The sequence below is a fragment of the Schistocerca piceifrons genome, chromosome 1 (genome assembly GCF_021461385.2).
Source record: "Schistocerca piceifrons isolate TAMUIC-IGC-003096 chromosome 1, iqSchPice1.1, whole genome shotgun sequence".
NCBI classification, from domain to species: Eukaryota; Metazoa; Arthropoda; class Insecta; order Orthoptera; family Acrididae; genus Schistocerca; species Schistocerca piceifrons.
The window spans coordinates 996,312,256-996,330,537 of NC_060138.1; the positions used below are offsets into that span (position 1 = coordinate 996,312,256).

The 18,282-nt window shown below is 43.9% G+C and overlaps 1 protein-coding gene across 4 annotated transcripts in view; it reads left to right on the forward strand.

The window, feature by feature from the left end:
* The window catches only part of LOC124783694 (regulator of G-protein signaling loco), a 243,733-nt gene that overhangs the window by 76,895 nt on the left and 148,556 nt on the right, over positions 1–18,282 (forward strand). The window contains exon 1 of one of the 4 annotated variants that reach the window (XM_047254061.1): positions 15,008–15,078. The exons of the other annotated variants lie outside the window; for them this stretch is intronic. Within the exon in view, the coding sequence (XP_047110017.1) occupies positions 15,010–15,078 (69 nt within the window). The 5' untranslated portion in view covers positions 15,008–15,009. Of the gene's footprint in view, positions 1–15,007; positions 15,079–18,282 lie in introns of those variants that run through there. 4 annotated transcript variants of the gene reach the window in all.

Genomic DNA, 18,282 nt, shown 5'->3' on the forward strand with positions numbered 1-18,282 from the left:
CCTATAAAACAATAGCTTTAACTTTTCCGAGCCCTTTAAATTTGTTCAGTCATGTCGAATTCGCAGGAATTTCAGACAAAAGTTCCATACACAATGATTGTACCTGACATCATTCATATTAAGCTCAACTTTCTCGAATTTCGGCCGGTGTACCGCAGTCAGGTATTTCCCTTCCCCAGCGGGATTCGTCTATCATACTGATTTCTGAACGATCACGCCAAAGTATTTGTCAGCGTCAGCAGTTTGCGTAAGTTACTACTAATGCTGTGCCTAAACAATACCATCCATTTTGATTGCGCAAATGCGTACCGCTGTATTTGCTTGTACGTAGTTTACCAGTCATAACAGTAAGTATTCCCGAATTTCAAAGTAAAATTCTCGTATTCCACCCTCTAACTAGCAACATTGTATGCGATCTACATTAGAACCAAAAATATTATTTACAAAGTCATTGATCGTTCATGAATCAAAACAGCTGGTACATGTAGACGATTCCAAGTTTTTGTCTTCTTGGAGTTTGGGAGATTTCCGAAGTGTAGTAAGTATAACAGAAAAGAAGTCTTACCAGTCTGTTAAAATAGAGGACAGCTCCTGCATTCGTATATTTGTGTAGACTTCGTTCACGCAAATGCAATGGACATCACTGTATTGGAGTGTCACACATAAACACCAGTAGTGTTCCCAGTTCAGGGTAGGTTTAATGAATCAAACTAATCTTAATCTGCGGAATGCAGACCACTTATTACCGTCTTAATTCTCTTTTTGTTTTAGACCTACGAAATCCATCGATAACAGTAGGGGCATCTGAACGGAGCAACGATTCTAAATTAATATGGAAACTGTTTGCCTCATTTTCATGTTGTACTTGACTTCTTGTATACAGGCTGTTACAAAAAGGTACGGCCAAACTTTCACGAAACATTCCTCACACACAAATAAAGAAAAGATGTTATGTGGACTTGTGTCCGGAAACGCTTAATTTCCATGTTAGAGCTCATTTTAGTTTCGTCGGTATGTACTGTACCTCCTCGATGTGGACATGTGTCCGGAAACGCTTAATTTCCATGTCAGACCTCATTTTAGTTTCGTCAGTATGTACTGTACTTCCTCGATTCACCGCCAGTTGGCCCAATTGAAGGAAGGTAATGTTGACTTCGGTGCTTGTGTTGACAAGCGACTCATTGCTCTACAGTACTAGCATCAAGCACATCAGTACGTAGCATCAACAGGTTAGTGTTCGTCACGAACGTGGTTTTGCAGTCAGGCAGTAGAGGCGGACCAATTCCATGGCCTCCACGCTGTCCTGACCTCAACCCTCTTGATTTTCATTTATGGGGGCATTTGAAAGCTCTTGTCTACGCAACCCCGGTACCAAATGTAGAGACTCTTCGTGCTCGTATTGTGGACCGCTGTGATACAATACGCCATTCTCCAGGGCTGCATCAGCGCATCAGGGATCCCATGCGGCGGAGGGTGGATGCATGTATCCTCGCTAACGGAGGACATTTTGAACATTTAATGTAACAAAGTGTTGGGAGTCACGCTGGTACGTTCTGTTGCTGTGTGTTTCCATTCCATGATTAATGTGATTTGAAGAGAAGTAATAAAATGAGCTCTAACATGGAAAGTAAGCGTTTCCAGACATATGTCCACATAACATATTTTCTTTCTTTGTGTGTGAGGAATGTTTCCTGAAAGTTTGGCCGTACCCTTTTGTAACACCCTGTATAGCTTCTATCGGGAACACGCTGATGAAGGGTCTGCACATCAGCAACTAGTTCAGCATACACAACGCTTTTCATATTCTCTCGGAGGTAAAAATCCAAGTGGTTTAAATCCGGTGTTCTAGAATGCCACGCTACAGGGCCTCCGCGTCCTATCTAAGGTACGGAAAAGGTGTTTCGGTGTCGGCGAACTGTAATGCGGAAGTGGGGTGGTGCTCCGTCATCCAGGAACCACATAACGTGCCTTATTTGCCAAAGGTACATTCTCAAGCAGCCCAGGCAGAATATTCCACAGGTAGTCCAGGTACTTTCCTCCGTAGAGTCTTTGTGGGGCAATAACCGGTCAAGTGTGCGGTCGGCAAGAATCCTTGCCCACGCATTGATGCAAACGATGCTGATGAGACGCCTCAACCATTGTAAGAGGATTGTCTGTAGCCCACATATGACGATTATGCAGATTGGTGATACCAGTTCTGATAAAGGTTGCGTTGTCGTAAAGAGGACTGAAGACAGAAATCCCGTAATTGTGATGATCTGATGTAAAAACCATCGACAAAATCCTTCCCATAGACGGATATCCGTTGCTGATAACCCTTGCACAGGTTGCCGGTGATATGGATAGTAGCGGTTGCTGTGCAGGTTACATATAATCGTACTTTGGCGTACACCATGTTGGTGGGCCACATGCCTGGAGCTTGTACTAGGGTTCGTCTCATTGTCCGGTCCTCCAAATATTGTATACACACTGTCCTATATCCCAGCAAGTTCGTCTGTCTGAAAGGATCCATGATCACACATTCACTCTAAAAGGACTTGGAATGTCGTGTGATGTGGTTGGTGTCTCTGAGGGTACTTGTTTAGGTATATCCGCGCAGCCTCTCAGCGGTTTCCATCTGCTTGACCGTACACAAACACTATCTCGTACTTGCAGTTAGTTTTATTAATGTTCATCCTGTGTAGCTAACCATACTGAAGAGCGTTTCCTCTGAAAGTATTTCGTAGCTTCTACATTTCAAATGTATCTTACATGTTTGAAGCACTGTTACTTCTTTTAATCCACAGTCATTCACACATTCTCTATCAGTCATCAGTCAGATCATCACATCAGTCACTTCAGCTTCTCTTTGCGTCAGTGACACCTCTAATTTGCGAAGTACTTGCAATACCGATTATGTTTTATGGTCTCGTCCAAGATCAGTATTTCTAGTAAACTTCACTCTCCAAACGACGTACGAAGTGTGATCTCTCAACACACCATAAATTAATGAAGTATTTTGATTCAGTGTTTGTAAAGGTGTTTCTTAAAAATGGAGGGTTTTCTGCAGCGCACCAAAGAACAAGTATGCCGATTAACCGGACCACGTATCAGCTGAATAATTGATACAATATTGTTTAAGAAATTATATGTTTGTCACATTACATTGACCTTATATTGGAAATTGAAAGAAAATGGTTGACCTGCTGGTAGATTAGGATATTTTTCATAATTAGTTTATTATTTTGTAATATGTTATTTAATCCATGTTGGGTCGTGTGAACTCCGCGGCCGTTAATAATAGTTGCTGAATGACGCAACAAGCCACAAATACTATTTAAATGCTTTCCTTTAGTGCCATAAGCGGTTTCGGTCCACCATACCCTTCTTTACATGGCAAATATTTTCAGTTACATAGATATTTTGATCAATAGCATGTCGTGTGCTCGTACATTGCACAAGAATATTTATATTTTTAGTGCCACTTTGTAAGTTGTTTCATTAATAAAAATACGCGATTAATGAAACAACTTATAAAAGTAGCACTAAAAATTCAAATATTCTTCCTCAGTGTAGGAGCAGACAACATGCTGTTGATCAAAACATCTATGTAACGAAAAATATTAGCCATCTGAAGATGGGCATGGCAGTCCGAAACTGGCTATAGCATTAAAATAAAACATCTAAAAAGTATTTTGCAATATTTTATTCCAATTTTGTAGTACTTACTTATGCAAAACTATTGGAAGCGTTTAACTGTCTTCAAAGAAAACAAGTTTAAACTTTCAACTGTGTCATAATTAGGAATAAACATCTGTCTTTCACGATTAATTTTCAGCTTTGAGAGGGAAAGTTTGTCCTTTAACACAACGCACGCTCGCTTCGAGCTGTTGTTCTAGAACTCCTGCAATATTCCACTTAAGGCCGAACCATTAGTCGCTAATTTATTACTCTTCTGTCTTTCCCCTCCATTTACAATTACTTACCCACGATGTGCTGGCTGCTGTCTAATGCCCCCCTCCACCCCCCCCCCCCCCCCCGCTCTTTTATTCACCATCCCCTAACATTTAACAATAGGGATCCCTTGCCAGGCCGGTGGTGGAAAGGGGAAAGGGTAGGAAGGTGGGGTGGGGGATAGGGGATAGGACAGCTGCGAACCAGTTGCCAGCTTTCGATCTCGTGCTTCCTGACCAATGAACGCTGTGTGCAGTTCCCGCCCTGTTTTTCCCCTGGATACAGACAGTGTGTAATAGTCTTCATGACGAAGTTGTGAATATAACGCGATTAGTGTACAGTGTTTATTTGCACCAGGCTTCGCAGTTGCCTTTCGCTTCCGGAGGTGAGTTTTCGTTCCTTCCATTCGTGAAGCAGTCGCCCTTGATTTTCGCGGTAAAATTGTCGATAGAATCGTCGTTTGTGACTACCTTTTTCCTTAGGGTGATACGTTACCATTAGTACTACTAAGAGCAGACGTTTTATGTCGCTTTCAGAACTGGTTGTGGGAAATGGAGAGTGGAAGACCCAGTGAAGCATAGTGTGTGTTGTGATGACTTGTGCTGCGCGAAAGTCGTAGAGCTCCAGTCTGCCCACAAGATGTTGCCAACAGTGGAGAGGAATGGCGCTCACATTTTGTGCTCCGTTCACGACGGCTGCAGAGGTTGAGACCAACACTTTTATTGGAGAGCTATTTTATATAGTGATGGATTTGATATGCTATCCATCTCACGTAACTAAATTACGTTAGTGACATTTATTAATCATAAATAATGCACGTCAGCGTAGCAAACAGCAGTTGAGCAGGCCAGTTAAATTATTTCACTTAAGTACCACATTTACAATGTCTGCATCTGATCCACCTAGGCATTTTAACGCAGACATTGTAAATGTGGTACTTAAGTGAAATAATTTAACTGGCCTGCTCAACTGCTGTTTCCTATATATATACGCTTATATTTTTCATAACCTTTTTTCGGATCACAACTAAGCTACATAATACATTGCTCCTCAGTGTTTCAACAAAAACGTCTTTCAGTCACATATTTTAAAAACAATGATTTTCGGAGGGCTGTTCAGAAAGTAACGCAATGTTTAGCTACTGCGCCTAGGGAGATGGAGTTTGCTTCCCTATCTTGGTGTCGGAGTGTCTACTGAATCATTAGGCACCTGGTTGTGATCGTTTGCTTGCCTCTGCTTTGTTCACTGTGAACGTTTAAAATGTGTACTGCAGTAGCAAATGTCGCGAGTTGTGAAGTACGACCAGCGATTAGCCTTTTTTGTCGATATACTGAGACCAGTTATTTATCGGCAACTTTGTACGGTGTATGGAAACAGCGTGGAGCGACACGAGTTCTCTCAGGAAACAAAGGTACTGTTTGCAAACATTGTTTTGCAAGAAAAATCATGTTGACTGTTTTTAGGGATATTTCCTTGAACGCGGTGAAATACTGAATAGTGAGATGTTTTGTGGAACAGTAAAGAAATTAAGAAGGGCAAATACAAAACAAGCGTCTAGGGAAGTTGCGTTCCAAGACTTATTATCATTATCATTTTCTTTTTCATTTATAACAACCCCACATAACCATTCATACTCGACGGATCTTGGACAGTTCCGGAAGGGAGCACTTTGGTCACCCACCGTGTATTCCGGATCTATCCCCGATCGATTTTAACGTGTTTCTACACACGAAGACCTGGCTCGCAACACAGCTCTTTAACGATCGTTAGAGATTGTATGCTGGCGTCTGTACATGGCCGCAGTCTCAGACGGCAACATTCTTTGACAATGTAATACCATTATCACGGCTGGTGTACTATTATGATAAATGTATTAATTTAAAAGATATTTTCGTGAAAAATAGTTTAACTGTTTGCCTGTAAACTGTAAGTAATGGAAAAGTTTCATTTTTACTTTAAATGCGAACATTTTAGGTTAGGCTTTACCGTGACTGTTATTGACATTAAATGAAACAACAAGTTTACTATTACCAGTCACCGTTTTATATATTTCCACGACGCGTTTCAAAGGTTTAAACCTCCATCATCGGGTGGATTTACGTTATTTGGTATGACATTTGTGTGTGTGTGTGTGTGTGTGTGTGTGTGTGTGTGTGTGTGTGTGTGTGTGTGTGAGAGAGAGATTCCAGACGCCATATTTGTTTACAGATGTGACAGTATACATGTATGTCTTAAGACAGCGAATAGGAACCTGTGACCACTGGAGGCAGTGCCACAAGTTCCTCGAAAAATCGTAACATAACACACACACAAATGTCATACTAAATAATATAAATCCACCCGATGATGGAGGTTTAAACCTTTGAAACGCGTCATGGAAATAAATAAAACGGTGGCTGGTAACAGTAAACTTGTTTTATTTAATGAAAAGTTTCATTTCGTTTTATTAGTATTATTTTAATTCTAAAACATAAGCTATTTTCTGAATAGCTCTCGTATTAATGTTAATCTTAGGAAATTTTTGGTGGGTTTTAGTTATAACTTCAAGACAATCAACACATTAGCAGAGAACCTTTTACGTGGTTATTTAATTTCGTTACCTGGCTGTTTCTTCCCAGTATATTGGAATGATGATGACACAGATAACAGGCGTCAGCTGTTATGTGCTTGCTGCAAGTCGACAGGACTGCACCCGCCGCTTAGCAACAGTCACACGAAGTGATCGCGTACACTCACAGCCATAGTCTTGAGTGACCTTTTCAACAGGCGTAGTAGCAAAGCGTACCGCAAATTTGTGTCCCCTGGGATTCTGCAAAATTCTCCCTGGGTATGGTGTTTATTTACGAAGGGCCTTCAGTAACTAATGCAACTTCTTTTATTCTGAAAGCAGGTTGGTTTTATTCAGGATTCCAAAACACCATATTATTCTCCCCTCTTTTGTCTGCAAAACCCTATTTTTCAACATACTCTTCGTTCAATGCGACGGTCTTACGCCACCTAACTGAGAGGGCCTGTATGCCCGCATAATATCATTCTACTGGCCGTCGTCGGAGCCAGCATCTTGCTGTACCATAACCTCCCCGTCATCCGCCTACTGCTTCCTGTGCAGTGCATCTCTTATTAGGCCAAACAGATGGAAAAGTCGGAAGGTGCGAGATCCGGGCTGTAGCGTGGATGAGGAGAAAGATTCCTGTGAAGTTTTGTGAGCTCGGGTGCGCAGGCTTGTATGAGGCACTTCGTTGTCGTGGAGATGGAGGAATTCTTTTGTATTTTGTGTTTCTTAGTATCCTGAGTGTAGCACAGTACACTGCAGAGTTGATCATTGCACCAAGAGGGAGGACATGAAACAGAATAATCCCTTCAGAGGCTCAGAAGACCGCAGCCATAAATTTACCGTCTGAGGATGCGGCCTCGAACCTTTCCTTCGGAGAATAAGTGGTGTCGCCCCACTCCATGGATTTCCGATTTGTCCCCGGTTCAAAGTGCTGAACCCATGTTTCATCGCCTTTGATCGTCTTCGACAAAAAATTATCAGGATCAGCCACGTAATGCGCAAACAATTTCGCACAGATGGTCCTTTGCTGCTCTTTATAGTGTTAGGCGGCGAGGAGGCCAGCAGGTATACACCTTTGAGTGCACCAATTGGCGGAAAAGTGTGTCAGCATTACCAAAAGAGACGTCCACCTGAGCAGCGAGGTGTTTGATTGTCATCCTTCGATCACCTCGAACGAGAGTGTCCACTAATCGCAACATTGCAGGAGTCGTAGCTGTGATCGGCCGGCCGGGACGTGGAAGATCGGACAGGTTTGCGCGACCTTGTTGCGATGATGACAGACGCCTTGCCCAACGACTCTCCATGCTTTTGTTCACTGCCACGTCTACGTAGACATTCTGCAAGCGTCTATGAGTATCTGCGATGCTCTCGTTTTCGCCAAAAGAAAATAACAGCTCTCTACTTGGAACGCACCTCTGTTACGTACGCCATTTTGAAAATTACTTATAGCACTCTCCTACCTATTGGAAGTTCATGAAACTGTAGGTACTGAAGCGGGAATATTCCACGATGTATCACAACAAATTGCAGAGTTCTTTAACCGAAACTGATCGAGAAAAACGTGTTGCATTACTTATTGAACGCCCCTTGTAGATTTGGCATTTCAAGTTTTTCTTCTCAGCATTGGACTTATTTTTATTAACAACTTTCGTTGCTCTTCAGCAGCGCCCTTTTTGCCTTTTGAAAACAACACACGTGCCAAAAGAGTGTCCCTTTAAAAGCATTGCGAGGTAAATCTTTGCTAGCCGATGTACCTGCTGCAGTCAACGAATTCCGTGCCATATAGGATCGTTAAGCTGTGAGGTACTTCGGCCAGAACTCGACCCCATCTATTTTGCCTTATTGTTGCTACCGTACAGCCGAAACTAGCGGGGTGGGGGGGGGGGGGCGGGAGCGGGAGCTGGAGCTGGAGCTGGAGCTGGAGCTGGAGCGTGCCCTCCTACGTTGACACTTGGGGAGCCTCGCCTGTAGCGACGTTGTGTGTCGATATGTTTCCTTCCCTGTCTTCAACCATGCCCATGTAAACTGGGTGAACCCGAACTCCACCCACAAAATTTCGAAGATTGTTCAGGATTTCTGAGCATTTTGGTACAAGCGACCTGTGGTCTCCTGTGGCTGGTCACAGAGAAACTGCATTTCATTTGATTTCTTACCTCCTTTCGTTTTTGTGTCGGTACTACACTTAAAATATCCGCACACCGGCAGTTTCAGCAAGCCAAAGCGCCGGCACACTTTGCACTTCACAGCAGGAACCACATTGCTGTACGGTGTGAACATCATTGGATTGACCACGGTGGTCCAGTTCCATGACCAACTCGATCATTACAGATGTCATCAATCGACTACATCTTCAGATGGCTTGAGTAGAGCATGGTTTACGAGACTCCATCGATAGTGACAAAGTTATTGCTGCTGGGATTGTCGCAGCCGCGGAAACTCCTGGGTACTTGAAGGCGTAAGACAGTCGATGACGCGTCGGTGGACGTTATACTGTGGTCATGTAGGACGACATTATGAACAGTACCTGTAAGGGAACAGTTTTACGTACTGAGAGAACTGATTGACAACACTAAGATGAAAGTGTACGTGTTTCGCTTCACCTTATTACCGTATTTTTCACTGTTGTTAGGTATTTTCACAGATTTGTTTTGGATGTAGACATTCCACAGCTACCTGTTTTTCTTTTATTTATTTATTTATTTATTTTTTCCCGTTCCTGCTACTAGTTTCTGGGGTGCACTCACTTTCAAGCAATCCTGTATAAGCATAACACTTGAAGTGTGAGTCTCATAAAAATAGTATTTTCGTAAATTTGAATGTAACAGCATTAACGTGTCATTAATTTATGTAATAGACAATCGGAAGGTTAAAATATACAAAGCGTAAAATGTAGCTTCGTCGGAGTAGTACAGTAGGTATGATGCACTTACAGGTAGTGAAGCTATCAGGGACTAGTAATTTAAACCATACAGTCAAAATAAATTTGTAATCAGATGGCTCTGAGCACTATGGGACTTAACTGCTGTGGTCATCAGTCCCCTAGAACTTAGAACTAATTAAACCTAACCAACCTAAGGACATCACACACATCCATGCCCGAGGCAGGATTCGAACCTGCGACCGTAGCGGTCGCGCGGTTCCAGACTGTAGCGCCTAGAACCGCTCGGCCACTCCGGCCGGCTAAATTTGTAATCAACGTCAGCTATTCTGAGCTGTATTTATCGTGAACATCTTGACAGTTTACTACACTATTCACTATCTCTTTTATTGATCATACGAAGCAAAGCTATTGCTCATACACTGAATACTTGTTTGTTACCTAAATTACATTTAGTGTTGTCTGTTACGTAAACTGATGGCAGATTAATGTTGTTATAATCAAATTTACATTTTTATGATGTGACTCGGTTTTTTTACAATTTTTATACCGGATTGCATGAAAATGTGGCACGACCGCAAAACTAGCAACAAGAACTTGAAACCATTTTGCCTGTTTTTCGACCGTGACTGTCTCAAGAAATATGTAAAGGTTTTTAACTACCGCTACCTGTCACAAATTTATTAGCTAATGTCGCACAATAAATAAATAAATAATACGTTAGTTAACAAATTTTGTGACTGGTAGCGATAATTAAAAATCTTTACTAGCAGCAAGAACGAAAGTAAAATAAATGATGTAGCTTGTAGCTTCGATACACTTTTTCCAATGCAAATTCTTCATCAGGTACGGGCCCGCAAATGAGATTATCCTTGAAAAGTAATGAAGAGGATCATGTATATTCGCAGAAACAAAAGTAAGAGGGATATTGTTTTTGTTGTTATTGTGGTCTTCCGTCCGAAGACTGGTTTGATGGAACCCTTCTTGCTAGTCATTGCTGTACAAGCTTCTTCGTCTGTGCATAAGTAACGCAACCTACATCCATTATCCATTTTAACCTGCTTATTGAATTCAATCCATGGCCTCGCTCTACAATTTTTACCCTCCCTCCCTCCCCGCTCTCTCTCTCTCTCTCTCTCTCTCTCTCTCTCTCTCACACACACACACACACACACACACACACACACACTTCATTCCGTTACAAAATTGACAATTCCTAGATGATGCCTCGGAATGTGTCCTATCAACTGGTCTCTTTTTTGGTCCAGTTGCGCCATGAAATTCTTTTCTCCCCACTTTGATGTAGTACCTCCTTATTTGTTATTCGGTGTGGCCATCTAATAATCAGCATTCTTTTATACCACCACGTCTCAAAATCTTGTAATCTCTTCTTGCATGAGTTGTCCACGTTCAACTTCCATACAAGGCTACACTCCACACGAATATCTTCAGAAAATTTCTAACATTTAAAACTATCCAGAATGAGATTTTCACTCTGCAGCGGAGTGTGCGATGATATGAAACTTCCTGGTAGATTAAAACTGTATACCCGACCGAGACTCGAACTCGGGACCTTTGCCTTTCGCGGGCAAGTGCTCTACCATCTGAGCTACCGAAGCACGACTCACGCCCGGTACTCACAGCTTTACTTCTGCCAGTATCTCGTCTCCTACCTTCCAAACTCGCGAAAGGCGAAGGTCCCGAGTTCGAGTCTCGGTCGGGCACATAGTTTTAATCTGCCAGGAAGTTTCATATCAGCGCACACTCCGCTGCAGAGTGAAAATCTCATTCTGTAAACATCCCCCAGGCTGTGGCTAAGCCATGTCTCCGCAGTATCCTTTCCTTCAGGAGTGCTAGTTCTGCAAGGTTCGCAGGAGAGCTTCTGTAAAGTTTGGAAGGTAGGAGACGAGATACTGGCAGAAGTAAAGCTGTGAGGACGGGGCGTGAGTCGTGCTTCGGTAGCTCAGATGATAGAGCGCCCGCGAAAGGCAAAGGTCCCAAGTTCGAGTCTCGGTCGGGCGCAAAGTTTTAATCTGCCAGGAAGTTTCATTTAAATCTATATTCGATGTTAATAAATTCCTCTTTTACCGAAATGCTTTCGTTGGTATTGCCTGTCTGCGTTTTATATCTTCCCTGCCTCGGACATCAGATATTTTGCTGCGCCCAAATAGCAAAACTCATCTATTACTTTTAGCGTCTCATTTCCTGATCTAAACCCCCTCAGCAATATCTGATTTGGTTCGATTACATTCCATTATACTGGGATAACAAAGCGAATAAATCGTAATAACATTATTACTCCTTCATAGAACTTCGGTATAACACGGGTCTTTTATAACAAAATATGGAGAAAATATCCCTGACAAAATCCAAAACTTTGTCGGCCTAGGAGGGCTTACCTTCATAGCTGGGCACAAGACCGTTAATCGTTAATTAACGAAGTTAACTTTTCGAGCAACAGATTAACTTTTTAGTTAATTTTCTTTAACTTTCTTAGAGTTCGTTCATCATTAATCAGGTAGTTACAATTTACGACGAAAATGACGCCGCGACGATTGCGGAAATCATGTTCTGACAAGTTCGGATCATGTAGGTGTGTGGCTGCGCCGGGGCGCGGGCAGCTGATGTAAAAAATCGAAAATAACTACAGGTGTTTGTTGTTTGTTGTTGTTTCTTTACTGAGTTCGCGTTAAGTATTTCTTTTTGTTGGTAGATTGACTGAGGAAACTAAAACATAGAATGGAATTCTAGCTCCACAAGTGATGAAAATCAGTGGCCGTGTTTAAATGGTTACGTTAATTTTGTATCCAGATCGGGAGAACTGTTTAATACTTTTCGATAGTAAAGTGTACTTGCGTAAAAAATCAGCAGTTAGGGCACACACTTTGGGCCTTAACAATTTGAAACAACACTTAAGGAAAGCACATGAACCGCTGTTATGTGCAGTTTGAAGAAACAGTGAAGACAGGGTCCGGCCGAGGAAAACCAAAAAGAAAAATCAATCTTTGACACTGAGATATCGACAGCTACTGGCTCAGTATCAGTAATCCGGTTAAAAGAATACAACAGAGAAGTACTGAGGGTCTCTTTTTGGCATTGCAGCAATTGGCAGCGGTGTGTCTCATGCTAGTGTGGACTAATGCATGCCGGCCGGAGTGGCCGAGCGGTTAAAGGCGCTACAGTCTGGAACCGCACGACCGCTACGGTCGCAGGTTCGAATCCTGCCTCGGGCATGGATGTGTGTGATGTCCTTAGGTTAGTTAGGTTTCAGTAGTTCTAAGTTCTAGGGGACTTATGACCACAGCAGTTGAGTCCCATAGTGCTCAGAGCCATTTGAACCATTTGACTAATGCATAGCTGCTGCTGTTGTGGTGTTCAGTCCTGAGACTGGTTTGATGCAGCTGTCCATGCATACAGTAAAGCTGCATGCCCTCGTGAAAAATTACGGCTGTAGTTTCCCCTTGCTTTCAGCCGTTCGCAGTACCAGAACAGCAAGGCCATTTTGGTTAGTGTTACAAGGCCAGATTTGTCAATCATCCAGACTGTTGCCCCTGCAACTACTGAAAAGGCTGCTGCCCCTCTTCAGGAACCACACTTTTAATGTATTTTCGATGTCCTTCGTGAATTTCCCGAACCAAAACATTTTTATTCCAGCAACCGTAATACGTTTGATTCACTTCTGATTTAACTACACACACAACATGAAATCTACTACACTGAAGAACCAAATAAATTGGTACACCTGCCTAATATCGTGTAGGGCCTCCGTTAGCACGCAGAAGTGCCGCATCATGACGTGGCATGGACTCAACTAATGTCTGAAGTAGTGCTTGAGGGAACTGACACAGTGTATCTTGAAGGGCCGTCCATAAATCCGTAACATTACGAGGGGGTGGAAATCTCTTCTGAACATTTGGTGGCCAGCGGAAGTGTTTAAGCTCAGGAGAGTGTTCCTGGAGCCACTCTGTAGTAATTCTGGACGAAAGGGGTGTTAAATTGTCCTTCTGGAATTGCCCAAGTCCGCGGGAATGCACAATGGACACGAATGAATACAGGTGATCAGACAGGATGTCTTACGTACGTTTCACCTGTCAGTGTCGTATCTAGACGTATCAGGGGTCCCATATCACTCCAACTGCACACGCCCCACACCATTACAGATCCTGGACCAGCTTGAACAGTCCCCTACTGACATGCAGTCTCCATGGATTCGTGAGGTTGTCTCCATACCCGTACACGTCCATCCGCTCGATACAATTTGAAACGAGACTCGTTCGACCGGGCAACATGTCGGTAATGTCGATGTTGATGGGACGAGGCGAGGCGTAAAGCTTTGTGTCGTGCAGTCATCAAAGGTACATGAGTGGGCCTTCGGCTCCGAAAGCCTATATCAATGATGTTTCGTTGAATGGTTCGCACGCTGACACTTGTTGATGGCCCAGCTCTGCAGCAGTTTGCGGAAGGGTTGCACTTCTGTCACGTGAACGATTCTCTTCAGTGGCCTTTTGTACAGTTCTTACAGGATCCTTGGATCTTTTTCCGGCCGCAGTACTGTCGGAGATTTGATGTTTTACCAGTTTTCTGCCATGGGGGAAAATCCCAGCTTCATAGCTACCTCGGGGATGCTGTGTGCCATCGCTCGTGCGCCGACTATAACACCACATGCAAACTAACTAAAATCTTGATCACCTCCCATTGTAGCAGCAGTAACCGATCTAACAGCTGCGCCAGACGCTAACTTGTTGTCTTAGTTAGGCGTTGCCGACTGCAGCGTCGTATTCTGCCTGTTTACATATCTCTGTATTTGAATACGCATGTCTATACCAGTTTCTTTGGCGCTTCAGTGTTTTATGAGTTAAAAATTAACTTTAGCTTTAGATAAATCTCCTGTAAAGTAAAGCAACTACCTTTTTTTAGTAACGGATTAACGATTAGCGAAGCTAATTTTTTTTTTATTAATGTTGACCGTCTCTGGTTACCACGTAGTGAGAGACACTACACACCCAAACTGCCTGAATGCTTTACGTTTTAACGGCGAGGATGCCCGCGCGGGATTAGCCGAGCGGTCTAGGGCGCTGCACTCATGGACTGTGCGGCTGGTCCCGGCGGAGGTTCGAGTCCTCCCTCGGGCATGGGTGTGTGTGTTTGTCCTTAGGATAATTTAGGTTAAGTAGTGTGTAAGCTTAGGGACTGATGACCTTAACAGTTAAGTCCCATAAGATTTCACACACATTAACGGCGAGGATAGAAGTTGCGAGTGGACAGCCGCCAGCTGCTGGCCAAGGGTGCAAGCAGATGTGAAGGGGTGGGTAGTGTGAGAGGACAGGGCCGCGGCAAGTGCTCCTAATTGTGGGTAACGAGCGCCTTGGCGACGGTCCCGGCCGTCCCTATTGTCGCCAATTTGGCGGCCGCTGACGCGCCACTTGTGGCATGTTCTTGCGCGCGCCACTGCTGCTGCTGCTGCTGCGTCGCGGAGGCGCGCCGCGTCGGTCGCTGAACCACAGCGCGGCACTGCACAGCGGGCGGTTTTCTATGACGGCTCACCTCGTCGCGAAAGGGGAGACAAAAAAGGCCGGTCGCGAACAGCAGCTCGGCTGCTCGGCCTTGCTCCTGCGATCATCGCCGGCGCAGTGCCTCGGCCGCCATGCGCGCCGTGCACACGAGCTGGTGCGTTACCAGGCTCGTCAGGGTCAACGGCTGGTTCCTCTTCTGGGTGAGTAGGCCCGAGGCCCACACACTTGCCTGTAGTTTCGTTCAGCTCTCGCATTCAAATGTTTTCGATACTTGCCAACGTCAGGAGCGTACGTCACTGGTATTCATTGCATACGCACTAATTTGCGCGCATTTTCCGCCCACAGAGAGGTGAATTACCACTTGTACTTCTGTGCTTGGGATAAAGTTGTTGAGAATAACTACCTGCCAATTAAGAATGTTTGACGGTGGGATGGGGGGAGGGGAGGAGGGGGCGACGACGGTTCAGTCCCGCTTCCGGACATACAGATTTAGGTTTTCTGTGATTTCCCGAAATCGTTCCAGGCAAATGCCGGGACGGTTCCTTTGGAAAGGGCACGGCCCACTTCCTTCCCCATCTTCGACGCACTCCGAGCTTTTGCTCCGTTTGTAATGATCTCGATGTCGACGGGACGTTAAACTCAATCTTCTTTCCTTCCAGAATCTTTTCGTTTCGCGCGCAAATGCTCGACCGACTGAGTCATTTGTACACGACTCGCATTGGCAACTTTACTTGACCGTACTTGATATACAGCTACTTTTCTATACTAATTTAAGTATAACTAGCCTTTCCATAGTAAACATGAATCGCACCAAGCAGTACATTAGCGACTGTCAGGAACGCCGTTGTCCCCCACTATATAGATTTTCTACCAAACTGCTGTATTCACTTCCTTTATGTCAGAGCACAGCGCTGTCTCTCAGTCGTACTACACAATAAGATATTCAAATAAAATGCAAAAGTTTTAAAGTAACAAGTAAATAAACATTACTTACGTACGCTGTTAAGTAACAAAAATGTATTAAGAGACAGCAAAATGAAAACAAGCCAGATTGGAAAAAATACGGAAACTGTTCACTACTTCAAAAGTAATCGTAATAACTGTTAATACACTGCCAGACAAGACAGTCAGTACCTTCAGGGAAGAAGCGCGATTGTACTCAGGCTTTCAGGCTTGCACCTCTTCTTCCGAACCAAATCGACGGCCACGAATGTCTTTCTCCAAGACTCCTAAACTATGGAAATCGCTTGGGGAGGGATCGGGACGGTTTGTAGGATGTATAAGGACTTCCCATCGAAGCTTCTGCTCGCCCACATGTTGCCGAGGCTGTTTCGAGTATACTGCTGAAGTTTCCCTGACCAAGCCATTTACACATTGCCCATACAGCATCGATCTCTCCCCATGCGATTACCATACTTTTGGAGGCCTGGAGAAAGACATCCACGGACGTCGATTTGCTTCGAACGAAAAGGTACACGCCTGGGTACAGACACGGTTCCGTGGGCAACTGCAAACATTTTTCCATGAAGACATTGGCCGTCTTGTCTCGCAGACGGATGATGTTTTAATAGTTATGGTGATTACGTTTGAAATAATAAACAGTTTATTTACTATTTTTCCATATGGCTCGTTTTTATTTGATTTCCCCTTATATTTCTGACGATTGCCTATATAATGACTCATTCATCATCATCATCAAATGATGTGGCCTCTTCGAGTCATGGATTCAGGTAGGCTTTCAGCAGTCTTCTCCAAGTGGGACGGTCTTGGGCAGTTCTCTGCCAGGTGATACCAGCGATCTTCATATGCTATAATGACTCATTATAGCATATGAAAACTGTATCACCTTCCGTATTACGTTTTACAAAACTTCTTCATTAAAATTAACTGTTTTCTGCTCTGTTTTAGCGACATAACTCAATGTTATTGAGCGTGAATGATTTTTCGAATGCTGTTGTCAAGTTTTCAATCAGATACCTCGCTCCCTTTGTAGTGATTGTTTACTTTACGTAACCTCCTACAGCAGACGAGTTATTTATTTAGTTACTGTCAGTTGCTTCAGATTTTACTTCATTAACAGTAAAGTTCTGTGCCATAAATCAACATTGACTTACAGAGTTCTCAATAGCAGCAACGTACTTTCTTGAAACCGATAAGTTTCGGCCAAAGGTGAGAGAAATGTTAGAGAAGGCACACGATGCAATGACACAGTCTCGCTGATGCCGCAATAAGGTATGCGACCGCCGCTACACAAAGACAAAATGTCTAATGTTTAATAACCCTATATACTATTACTACTGCTACACTAGTGGCCATTAAAATTGCTACACCACGAAGATGACGTGCTACAGACGCGAAATTAAAACGACACGAAGAAGATGCTGTGATGTGCAAATAATTAGCTTTTCAGAGCCTTCACACAAGGTTGGCGCCGGTGGCGACACCTACAACGTGCTGATATGAGGAAAATATCCAACCGATTTCTCATACACAAACAGCAGTTGACCGGCGTTGCTGGTGAAATGTTGTTGTGATGCCTCGTTAAGGAGGAGAAATGCGTACCGTCATGTTTCCGTCTTTGATAAAGCTCGGATTGTAGCCTATCGCGATTGCGGTTTATCGTATCGCGACACTGCTGCTCGAGTTGGTCGAGATCCATTGACTTTTAGCAGAATATGGAATCGGTGGTTCAGGAGGGTAATATGGAACGCCGTGCTGGGTCCAAAAGGCCTCGTATCACTAGCAGTCGAGATGACAGGCATCTTATCTGCATGGCTGTAACGGATCGTGCATCCACGCCTCGATCCCTGAGTCAACAGATGGGGACGTTTGCAAAGAACAACCATTTGAAGGAACAGTTCGACGACGTTTGCAACAGCATGGACTATCAGCTCGGAGACCATGGCTGCGGTTACCCTTGACGCTGCATCACAGACAGGAGCGCCTGCGATGGTGTCCACAACGACTAACCTGGGTGCACGAGTGGCAAAACGTCATTTTTTCGGATGAATCCAGGTTCTGTTTACAGTAACATGATAGTCGCATCCGTGTTTGGCGACATCCCGGTGAACGCACATTGACTGCTACGGTCGCAGGTTCGAATCCTGCCTCGGGCATGGATGTGTGTGATGTCCTTAGGTTAGTTAGGTTTAAGTAGTTCTAAGTTCTAGGGGACTGATGACCACAGCAGTTGAGTCCCATAGTGCTCAGAGCCATTCGAACCATTTTGAAGCGTGTATTCGTCGTCGCCATACTGGCGTATCACACGGCGTGATGGTATGGGGTGTCATTGGTTACACGTCTCGGTCACCTCTTGTTCGCATTGACGGTACTTTGAACAGTGGACGTTACATTTCAGATGTGTTACGACCCGTGGCTCTAACCTTCATTCGATCCCTGTGAAA